This window comes from Propithecus coquereli, unplaced genomic scaffold (genome assembly GCF_000956105.1).
Source record: "Propithecus coquereli isolate 6110/MARCELLA unplaced genomic scaffold, Pcoq_1.0 Scaffold193, whole genome shotgun sequence".
Taxonomy (NCBI): domain Eukaryota; kingdom Metazoa; phylum Chordata; class Mammalia; order Primates; family Indriidae; genus Propithecus; species Propithecus coquereli.
The window spans coordinates 1328326-1340051 of record NW_012144190.1 but is presented as its reverse complement, the minus strand read 5'-3'; the positions used below and the strand labels follow the sequence as shown (position 1 = coordinate 1340051).

Here is an 11726-nt window from a genome sequence, read left to right as displayed (position 1 = left end):
CAGAGCTTTTAGGGTATCCATCACCCTACTAATGTCCATTGTATCCATTAAGTAACCTCTCATCATCCACCCGCCTCCACCTCCTCACCCTTCTGAATCTGCTTGTCCATCACTCCACGCTGTACAGCCATGTGTACACATTATTTAGCTCCCACCCATAAGCGAAAGCCTGCAGTATCTGTTTCTGGGTTGTTTCACATATCATGGGCTCCAGTTCCATCCATGTTGCTGCGAAAGACGTGATTTCATTCTTTTTATGGCTGAGTAGTATTCCATTGTGTATCTAGACCACATTTTCTTTAATCTAACCACGAATGCATTAAATGAATGGATGAATGAAATCTGGGATTGTTCAATGTTTATTGTTATTATTTATTTGGTTTTTAGAGACACTAAGAGATTTAAAAATTGTCTTCTTTGGAACATAACAGCGATTCAGAGCGTTTGTGCTCCTGGCCTCTGTGCCTACGGGGGGTCTTGAGTAACGGTGCTGATGCTGTGGTATTCAAGGCCACATGGGTGGGGAGAAAAAACCCGGAGCACCTGCTCTGGGAACGGGGAGGCCAGAGCCAGGAGTGAGGACCAGGGTGCTGGGGGACAGGGCTCCAGGGTGCTGCGTGGAGAGGGCAATCCTGGGGAGGCCAGTGGGGACAGTGGACACGCAGTCATGGGGACCGCCATCTGCCTTGCATCGTTTCCTGGATCCAGTTTTGGTACTTGCACAGGTTGGTGTAGACGCCAGGGTAGCCAGGCAGGGCACAGCGCTCCATTCCCCAGGACACGAGGCCCTGGAGCTGTCCTTGGCACACCAGGGGTCCCCCAGAGTCACCCTGAGGGGGTGGGACAGAGATAGAGACACTGATGGCCAGATAGCCAGAGCCAGGGACATGGAGAACCCAAGAGGCACAGGTGGGCAGGGGCACAGGCTGAGACACCGTCTTGCCCCAGCTCTGAGACCCCAGCCCTCTGGTGGGGGACACTTCTCTCCCTCTTCCCTGGGCCCTGTCTCTGCCTCTGTCCCTTGGTTCTCACTGGGCCCTTCTCCATCTTAGTTCTATCTCTAGAAAAGCATGTGTCTTCCTTTTTCTATCTGCCTTTCTTGGGGATGGATTAAGATTTCTCACGCCCCGGCACAGTTTCCCCAGTGCCCACATGTGTGGACACTGCCCCACGCCCTTTCCAAGGACCGTCTCATCCAACTGCACCAACTGTCCTGAGAGGTGTTATCCCCATTTGACAGATGAGGAAAATGAGGCATAAAGGTGTTAAGTCCATCACCCAAGACGCAGAAGGCTAGGAAGCAGGATAGCCGCTATCAAAACCTCTTTCAGTCCCTGAGGTTTCCCTCTCTTTTCCCTACCTCTGCTGACTTTCATGCTCCTAAGATCCTTTGGTACCCAAATCCCAGCCCCGAACTATCCCACATCCGGCTCCCACCTGGGCCTTACCTGACAAGAGTCCTTCCCGCCCTGGGGGACCCCTGCACAGACCATGCCAGCGGTGATGGCTCCAGGGTAGGCCTGCCGACACGTCTGGTTCTGGGAGATGTTGATGTTCACACATTGCAGAGAGGTGGGGTACCTGGCTGGGGGGGCACTGAGGGGTTACAACTGGGGTCTACCCTCCCAGGAAACCCAAGGATCCAGGCCTCCAGCCCCTCCTCCCTCAGACCCAGGGGTCCAGGTCCCCAGCCCCTCCTCCCCCAGACCCAGGGTCCAGTCCCCCAGCCCCTCCTTTCCAGGATGCAGGCACCCTCACCAATGGGACTGGATATGGTCCCCCAGCCTGACACACGGCAGGGTGTCCCAGGGCTGGCACAGGACTGGGCGATGGGGATGGTATTCACTGCCCTTCCCAGCCGGGCAGGCCGCTCCAGCCTCAGCAGCATCAGGTCGTTGTCATGGGCTCTGGTGTTGTAGCTGGGGTGTGTCACCTGGCGAGTCACGCGCAGCACCTGCTGGGTGGCCTCCCACCTCTTCAGGTTGTGCTTGCCCAGGGCTACTCGAAGGATCCTGGCCCATGACCCCCAAGAGTAGAACTGCTCACGGTCTGTCCAAGAGATGCCTCCCCACCCTCCAGCCCTGTGCCCTTACCTGGCGATGAGTTCTCCTCCCTTACGTCTAACCTGCTTCCCTCCAACTTCAGGCTGAGCATTTCTTGGTCTCCTGTGCCCTTTCCTGGACGTTCTCTCTTGACCCAACCCCACCTTCCTCCCCGTCCTCTCTTGGGCTGTGTTCCAGCTCCTGGTGGGTATAAGGTGATGATCAGGAGTTCTGGCCTCAGTTTCAGGATCTGTGCCAGGTTCTGTGCTTTGAGTTCTAAGCGCGACTCTGGATTATGGCTCCAGGCTCTAAATCAGCATGGATATAATGGAGTAGGCTCCATTCCATGGCTAGCCTAGGCTCCGAGCTCTAGACATTTTAAACTCTTAACTGTAGGCTAGGGTCAGGATTCTAGATCGAGTCTGGATCATGGCATAGTTTCTAGATTCTAGTGTGAGTTTTCTGTTTTAGGTTTCAGAGCTCCATTTTGAACAAGGAACTGCAACCTGAGCTATGGATTCTGGACGCTTCTATGAGCTCCAGTTTGTAGCTTGTGCTCTGGGGTCTTTATTAAGCTCTGGTTTATGAACTGGGTTTTAGACAATGGTTTGAGCTCTGTGCTCCAATTGGGGTCAGGGTTCTAAACATTGGTCTGAGCTCTTGATTCTAGGCCAGCCTCTGTTTCAGACTGAATTGCAGGGTGTAGTCTGGGCTCTTTGCTCTAGACTCTGGTCTGAGCCCTTGACCTAAGGTTGGACTCTGAATTCTAGATGGTGCTCTAGTTTATAACCTAGATCCAAGATTCTAGAGGCTGGTTTGCATTCTGGGCTTTATGTTCTAGATGCTGGGCTGAGTTGTGGTCTCTAGGATCTAGATTAAACTTGAGTTTATGGCATTAGTTATGGCTTCAAGGCACTGTGTGAGCTCTAGCCTGGACTTTGACTTCTTGGCTGGAATTCAGGTCTAAAATTTGGAAGGGGTTCTGGATTTTATATGTGGCTTCAGACTGTGATCTACAATTCCGGGATTTAAACACTGGGTTGAGGTCTGGGTTCTAGGCTACTCAAAGAGTAGCTATAGACTAGACTCTGAATAAACTTTGATTTGAAAGGGACTCCAGGTTCTATTTCTATTCTTCCAGCTGTCTGTTCCACTCATAAGTGGGATTCTGAATTTATGGCTACACTGCAGGTTCTGAATTGGGCTTTGGGTGCTAGGTAGCGTTCTGAGTTTGGGAATGTAGACTGTGCCCTGAGTCAATCACCAATCTGGAATGGGCTAATCTTGGGCTTGATGAAAAGCTTGGCCTCTGGATGGATCTCCTGGTTACATGTTAGGTTCTTAGGTGGCCAATGGGTTCTAAGCTGCTGATCTGACTTCAGAATCTAAACTGAGTTCAACATTTATGGGTACATTCCACATCCTGAGCTGTGTCTAGACTCTTCTCTAGATCCCAAACCAGGAACCAGCTACGACATTGGGTTCTACATGGAGTTCCAGGTTCTCAGCTGAGCTCTGGGTCTCTAGACTCTGGAACTCACTTAGCACAAGAATCCGGGTGGGGGTCACTCACGGGCGGGCGCAGTGAGCAGCGGTGATGACCCACTGGTCTGAAAGCAGGGCCCCTCCACAGAGGAAGCGACGCCCGGGGCCTGCCAGCAGGGCCACCTGCCATGGCTGGGAGTTCTGGATGCACGTATAACCACCAATTATCTTGTTCTCATCTTCTTGGCTCTGTGTCATGCCTAGGAGTAGATGGGGTGGGGTGGGGAAAGCACATGAGCAAATGCTCTCCACCCCCCAACTCTGCAGGATGCCCAGAACTGACAAGTCGCCTTCCTTTTGGTCTAACCCCTAAACCATCCATTGCTGTCTGCCCGCCCCGTGTGAGATATGTCCAACATTGCCCCTGTTATTGCCCCAACACAATCAGGGAGTTCTCTGACCACCCCCAAGTCACCTTCACAGTATTCATTGTTTTGTCCCACGGTCACCTCATGAGGGGCCTTGCTACATCTACAACCCTTGACTCCCACATGTCCTCTGTTAGTCCTTCCCCAGCACATCCAAGGAGCTCCCTGTCTCTTCCCCAACCTCCCCACTCAGTGCAACCCCCAGGATCCACCATCTCACCCCTACTCACTCCATCCACCACACCAACCTGCCATGGTACCAGCTCGTCGTCATCCTCCACCTCCCCTTGGACAAGCCATCTTCCCTGTGTCGTTTCCTCCCGACCACAGTCAAGGAGGGCCCTGCGGCCCTTCTGCTCATATGACCCACTCAGGACCTAATAGTTCTCCACAATCCCTTCCTCATTGCTCCCCACGTCCTATAACCGCCTCTCTTCTCAGCCCCACAATTTCCTAGTGTATCCACAACTCAGAAGTCAAGCCTCCAGCACGCTCCTCAGACCCCATGACCTCCAAACTATTCCCTGTTCTTTCTCACCAGGCCACCCATGCACATCCTGCATCCCCAGGACTTTTCCCTTCTCTCCGCAGAGTCCCCAGGGAACCCCTTTGCCTCACACTCCACTGTTCTCTTACCTATGGCCAAGACTTGCAGTGCTGTCAGCAGGAGGAACATCCTGGGGGCTGGGGGTGGGGTTCTGGCAAGTGCAAAGAGGACGTGAGAGAGAAGGAACCTGCGAGAGACCCAGGGGCTGGGAGGCAGAGACAAGGGGAGCCACTCACACGGAGACCAAGACCCTCAGAGACATGGAGACAGGACAGGGAGGTAGAGGCCAGAGAGCAAGAAGGTGGGGCCTGGGGGCTCCTCAAGTGGCAGCAGGGAGGATGCTGAGCAGGGCGCAGGTCTGTCCCTGATATCTTGGTGTGTGAAGGAAGTAGGGGTGGTGTCTCCCTTCCCAGTCATGCTGGCAAAGCCTTTTATCCCTGGTCTAGGCAGCTGGCCCTGCCCCCCACCGCCCTGCTCCTGATATATATTTTTTTATTGCCTAGTTCCCATTCCAGGACTCCCTAATCCCATCCCCTCCCTCCCCTCTCTGGCCAGAGAAGCAGCCACAATTGTTAATGAGAACCTGCCTGGTGAAGGTGTTACAATCTGGAAGGAATCCAGGGAGGGGGACCTTAGGGCAGGGTGGGCAGGGGAGGGTTCCCAGGTGGTGGTGGTGGTGGATTCAGGAAATTGGGGGGCGGTCAGAGGAAGGTGCTGGGAGGGGCTGAGAGAGGGAAGAACAGAGGAACCAAGAGAGGCAGCCATGGGAGGAAAAAGAAAGAGAGACTGGGAAATGGATGAGAAGTAAGAAGTAAGGTGGACAGACAGACACAGAGTCCAAGAAATACAGGCACATGGAGAGATGTGCCTAAGGGAGAAGGAGTTGAGAAGAGAGATGGAGAAAGAGAAGAAAGGCAAATGCGACGGGATCACAGGAGGCAGATGGAAAAACAAGACAGAGGGAGAGGGAGGCACAGAGAGGCACGGAGAGATGAGTGTGGAAGAGCAGAAAAAGAGAGGGAAGAAGGTGAAGAGAGAATAGAAACAGACACGAAGAAAGAGAAAACAGGGAAGAGAGAGAAAAGAGTCAGAGATACCCCCAGCCTGCCGCACGCTCGCAAACATATCCACAATAACAGCAATGATGATGATGAGGATGGAACGAGGTGCAGGATTAGCCTTAGAAGGAAACGTGACGCAGGGGAAGAAGGGAAGGAGGAAGGCTGAGAAGAGGTAGATGACAGTGGGGAGTCAGGGGAGCAATGGATACCAACGGGTGACAGGGACACAGACAAAGGGGGCAGGGAGGTAGAGATAAGAGATGACAGCACCAGAAAGAGACGGAGAGGCAGCGATGGGGCTGGAGAATGGGCAGGAGCTGGGGCAGGAGGCACCTGGCGCTGGGGCGGTGCTGTCCGCCTTGCTTTCTCACTTTGGGGCACTCACAGTCCTGAGAGGTGAGGGAGCAGGGACCCCAGCGGGAGGAGGTTTGGTGCCAGAACTGGCAGTCCCTGACTCCTGCTCTGCAGAGATGGAGGAAGAGATGAAGACCCAGAGAGAGGGGCACAGACCTAGAGAGGGGTTCAGAGATTCCCAAAGCGGGAGGGTGGAGAACAGGAGAGATGGAGTGAGTTGGGGAGAGAGGAGCCCTTCAGGACACGGGCTGGGGACTCTCTGAAGGTGAGGAGAGCTGCCCAGGTAGAGACAGTGGTGGGGCATTACTGTAACTGCACCAGACCAATCTGGCTTAACTTTTATGTAACAAAGTTGTGAGTTCTTTTTCAGTTGCCGTGGACCCAGCAGGATGAAGGTCACACAACCTGAGCATGCCCAGATGAACCAAATGTACAACCATGGGCGGAACCTAAGTGCTCAGACTGAGGCCGCATGGGGACTGAATTAAGAGGTGGACACCACATGGCAGGACCCAGGATCCAATCAGATTGCCCCCTGGCCTCAGCCCCATGGCAGGATCCAGTCAGCTTGTGCCTCATGACCCTCTGGCCATAAAACCAGCCCACCCCTCTTGTTTGGGGACATACTGCTTTGGAAATTATTCCCAGGTGCTCCTTAGTTGTGCCAAGTAATAAAAACCGCTTTGCTACAGCCAGCTTGGCTGTGTCTGTTGACTTGATAGCTGCCAGGCAGACGAACCCCTGTTTGGGAGGCGACGTCACTAGCACAGACGGCACGGGAAGCCAGAGTGTGTGGAACCCACCGGGGAGTGTGTATAGAGTAAGAAGACCCCATGGAAGACCCACAGCTTAGGGAGTGAGAACAGGTTACCCCAGGGACTAGAAGAAACAATTGAAGAGAGAGGAGGGACACCAGCAAAGAGTGGTGTCAAGGAATTGAGAGCATTTTTTAATGAGGGAGTGGCAGGGTGGTCAGATGCCTCTGGGAGGAACACAGAGGTGACTCGCGATTTTGGAGACAAAGGTTTTTGGTGGTGTGTTGGGGGCGGAAGCCAGGCGGCGGGTGCAGACCATAGGTGCAGACACCTCTTGGGTGTGAGGGAGAGGAGAAGGGGTGTTTGGCCAGTGAAGGCCGTTTATGAGAAAGGAACAACTGGTTGATACTTAGAACAAAGCAATAGCTCGTGTTTACTGAGCACTCGGCACAGCCAGGCACTGTGCTCAATCTTTTTTTTAATACTTAAACTTATCCGAAACTCTGCACCCATTATCACTAACTCCTCGCTTCTCCCTCCCAGCAGCCCCTGGCGACCACTAATATGCCTCCCGTCTTTGTGAATTTGACTACTTTAGGTGCGTCACATACGTGGGATCATAAGATATTTGCCCATTTGTCTGGCTAAGTTCACTCCATCTAATGTCCTCAAGATTCATCCATGTTGGAGCATGTGTCAGCATTCCCTTCCCTTCTAAGGCTGAATGATAGTCCACTGTACGCAATATACCACATTGTGTCTGCCCCGCTAAGTCCTCTCTGTGGGTTAGTGTCTCCCCGCCCCAACAAATACTTACTGAGCACCTGCTATGGATCTGTCATGGCTCTGGGCAATGGAGTATAGTAATGAACAAAACAGATCTTCCCCCCAAAATCGCTGCCCTACTGATGGTCATATTCTAGAAGAAAAACCAGATAAATAAAATATATGACATCTCAAGTTATGAGGGCCTGTGAAAGGGAGCAGCAAGTGCAAAGGCCCTGAGGTGGGAAGGGGCGAGTGCGCGAGGGGAGAAGAGACGATGGATGGGGGCAGTGAGGTCATGGGAAGTCCGGACTCCATGGAAGAGGCACTATCTTGTCCCCATTTTACAAACTGGGAAACTGAGGCTGAGAGAGGGGAAGTGGTTTGTCCAAGGTCCCCCAGCTTGCAGGTGCGGGAGGCAGCGCACAAACTCAGGTCTGCCGGAACCTCCGCTCCGCGCTCCTTACTGTTCCTTGTATCGTCGCCCCGGGCAGCTGCCAGTTTCATTTGCGCACTGATGTGTGTGTTTTAACTCATTTCACGTAACTCACTAATGCTTCTCCGGCCACGTGAAAATTCCGAGCACCCGCGGGACTGATTATACTCACTGTGCAGAGGAGGAAGCCAGAACCGAGACCGGCCCCTCGCCCGGGTTTGCACAACGCCAAGTGGGGCGCCGCGACTGGGACCCAGGCCGAGGGCTCCTAACCGCAGCGCACGGAATGTTCGGGAACAAAGGCAGGATGGTGCAACTGGCGGCGCGGTGGCATTAGCCCCAGACTCGGGGAAAGACGCCTCAGCCATTGTTCCAGGGAGGAAGGAGGAAAGGGCGGGCCAGGCGCGGGTGGGGTGTGGGTCCCCCGGCTTCTGTTTCCACCGGGGAGGCAGCGGCGGCGGCTCCTCTCGGGGCACCTGGGCGGGCGGGGCTGGGAAAGCCGCGGGTGGCGGCGGAGGCGACTGGGGAAGTGGGCGATCGTGCCCGGAAGGGGCACCGTCTCGGCGGTTGGATGATTTTGTTTTTTCCTCCGGCTGCCCAGATGCAGAGGCGCAGGGAGGGCGCAGGGAGGGCGCAGGCAGGGCGCGGGCAGGGCTGGGTGCGGGGGACGGGCGCTGAGCCCGCAGCGTAGGGGGGCGCTGCGGGGTGCGGGAGGCGAAGACACAGGGCGCTCGCGGGGAGGCTGCGTGAAGAGGGGCAGGTGTGTTTGAGGTGGACGAACAGGAACGGCGGAGCCGCCCCCAGCGCGGCAAGCATGGGAGGCCGTGGCCAGGGAGTGGGATGTGGCATTTTGTGGTTTCACAGGTGGGGCCCTTCCGCATGGAGATAGTGGCCGGGCGTGACTGTGGGAACGGTTGGCGGAAAGGTGGTCTCTGGCCACGTGCAGGTCGTGGCCCTTGGAGGCGGGGGGGGGGTCCTCTCTCCACCGGCTGCAACTCGCTGCATCAGCGATGCCTGACTCTGTCTCCACTTATAACACAGTCAGGCAGGTTGCCAAGGGCTTCGCCTGCCACATTTAATCCTCAGGAAAGCCCTGAGGGGTTAGGGACTCATGAGTATCACGTTACCAGTGAGGAAGCCAGGCCTTAGAAGTATCTCGTGCCAGTGGCAGAGTCAGGACTCGAACCCAGATCATTTGGCTGTTAAACTCCACACCATTCTGCACAGGCTGGCACGGGCGTGCGCACAATGAATGTTTGTGCGATGAGCAAACAGACCTTCACCTCCGTCTTCCCTTGTGTCTTGATGGCTCTTGGTTGGCAGTTTTTCTAGTACCTACCATGTGCCATGTCTCATTAATTGTCCCAGTTCTCCCGTCAGCCCTGTGAGGTGCGCACAGCGACGCCCATTTGGAGATGAGGAGATGGGGAGAAATGGGGTCAGTTGTCCAGTGATGCATGGTGGAGCTGGGATTCCCCAGCCCGCCTGACTCGATGTCCCTCTGCTGCTGGTCTCGCCTGTCTCTCTGATTATCCAGTCGCTCTCCGGGTAACCTCCCGGACACCTCTGGCCAGCACCGATATCTGCCATGTGCCAGACAGCCTCCGTGTGCACACCTTGGGGTCCCTGATGCTCGGACGACAGCCGAGGAGTGCCTCTGCCCCACCGTCCCCCCAGTCTTCCCGTGTTAGCATCCTCTCCCCAGCTGCTCGGGTCGAAGCTGGGAGTGGTTCCTTAATCCTCCCTCGCTCTCATCTCCCACGTCGGCAGTTCCTGTGGCCTTAGCTCCAGAATAGAAGGCAAAGAATCCACCCACTTATCTCTTCTCAGACATCCTCTTCCAGGCCATCCTTATCGCTCACCTGCCCAGGTGCAATAGCATCAGGACTGGTCTGGCTGCTTCCGTGCTCGACCCCTGACCCCTCCCTCCCTCCCATGCCAAATCCATTCTCCACTCAGCAGCCAACATCTTCTTAACATGTGAAACAGTGTCATGTTAAAACCTGCTTAAAACTCATCTGTGAGTCCCCAGTGCAATTATAGTAAAACCTAAACACCCCCAAGGCGCTCTGTGTCTGGCTTTTTTCCATCTTTCCAACTTCATCACCCCCTGAGCTAGTGTGCCTCAGCCCCTTGTATTTCTTTGATTTTGCCACATGGAGAAAATCAAAGGTGCCTCCCTACCTCAGGGCCTTAGCCTTTGCTGTTCCCTCTGCCTGAGACACACTTCCTGCCACTCTGCCCACTATCATCATGCAAATCTCAGCTTAAAGGTCACCTCCTGATCACCTTCTTTGGAGTTGACATTCCCTTCTAGTTTCTGTCTCAGCCCTGTGTTGGTCTCCTTCCTACACCTTATTTTAATCTGTAATTGCTTTATGAGTTTGCTTCCTTGTTTATTATTGTTGTTTATTTTCTCTCTCTATGGCACTTACCGTCAGACGTCCCTCGTGCATTATTTATTGACTTTCTTATTCTTCCATGTAATCTGTCTCCCACAGCTTGAGTGTCAACTCTGACAGGGCAGAGATTTTCACCTGCTTGACCTGCATCTGTGCCTTGGCACATAGTAGGTGCTCAGTAAACATTTGTGGAACAACGAAACACCTCTTTTACCAGAACTGAGGCTTCATGAGGGCAAGGGACCTTGTCCATCTCATTCACTGCTGGATCCCTGGTGCCCAGTCTCGTGCTTGGCACTTGGCAGGGGCTTTAGGAAAACAGGCCGAGTGAGTGAGGTTGTCTTGGAGCCTGGTTCTCTCCAGGCTCTGCACCCAACGCCTCTTCTTCAGCCCTGACAGTGACCTCCAATTACCCAGCCCTGGAGAGCACACACAGATGGAAGATGCAGGAAGCCCATCTTTCTGAGACTGAGCTCCAGACTCTTGCAGGGGGAAAATGCTTCTGATCCCAGGGGATGGGATGCTGGAATTTCACAGATCCACTGTCACGACCAAAAAGAATAAAAAAGTCCCCTGTGTTTCTGTAGGGCTGTGTTGGCCGAGGCCACAGACCACAGCAACAGCCCCACCCCCACCGTGGTGATCGGTGTCTCCAGCCTCAGCAGCCCCCTCCCCGGCCCCCCATGTTTACTGTGGCTTCCTCCTCAGCCGGAGTCTCCTGGGTTTACTGTGGCCACCTGCCTAAGGGGCAAACTTCTTTATTGTTGTTAGTCTGTCTGCTTAGGAGAGACTTCCCCTGGATTTACACCATCTTTGAGTTCATGTAGGAGCTTCTAAGGATTACGAAACACTCTCAGTGTTGAGTAGGACTCCCGGCTCTAAGTGAGGACTTCTTAAGTAGCCTTCACGTCTCTTCCCACCCTTCGATGCCCTTGCCGCTGCCTTAAGTTTTGGCTGTCGGATCCATGCCTGGACCGTCACCCCGCCTTCTCCCCAGCCTCCTGGCTTACAAGCTTCCTTCTCTACTCTTTCCTGGACATGGCCCTGGGGGGATCTTTCTGACACCTGGGACTGGCTGTTTCTAGAGCCCCATCAGCCCAGACAGATGCCCGCCCAGCACGGCACTGTGACCCTTCACAGGGAGCCCGCCCCCGTCCCGCTCCGGGAAGGTGCACGGTGCTCCCGCGCCCGCAGGCCTTTGTGCCTGCTGTTCTCTCTGCCTTGCATGTTTGTCCCGCTCACCCTTCCCTGTGCTCATTCTTACTCATCTTTGGGTCTTGGTTTAAACACTGCCTCCTCAGGAAGCATTCCATGACGCACCATGGAATGGTTAGACGCCCCACCTCTGGCTCCCCCGTGTCCCTCCTAACCCCCACGGTGACACGTATCCTGCTGGGTCTTGACTTGCCGGTGTTCCTGCCCACCTTCCCCAGCAGACAAGGAGCCCACTG

The 11726-nt window shown here is 54.5% G+C and overlaps 1 protein-coding gene across 1 annotated transcript; it reads right to left on the bottom strand.

Annotated features, from left to right (window-relative positions):
- Positions 1-665: 665 nt before the first annotated feature.
- KLK14 (kallikrein-related peptidase 14) lies at positions 666-4764 on the bottom strand. The gene is made up of 6 exons (XM_012643012.1): positions 4739-4764; positions 4592-4653; positions 3616-3787; positions 1759-2012; positions 1449-1585; positions 666-830 (listed from the first exon to the last, which is right to left on the bottom strand). The coding sequence occupies exons 1-6, from the start codon at positions 4762-4764 to the stop codon at positions 666-668; spliced, it is 816 nt and encodes a 271-aa protein (XP_012498466.1).
- Positions 4765-11726: the final 6962 nt, after the last annotated feature.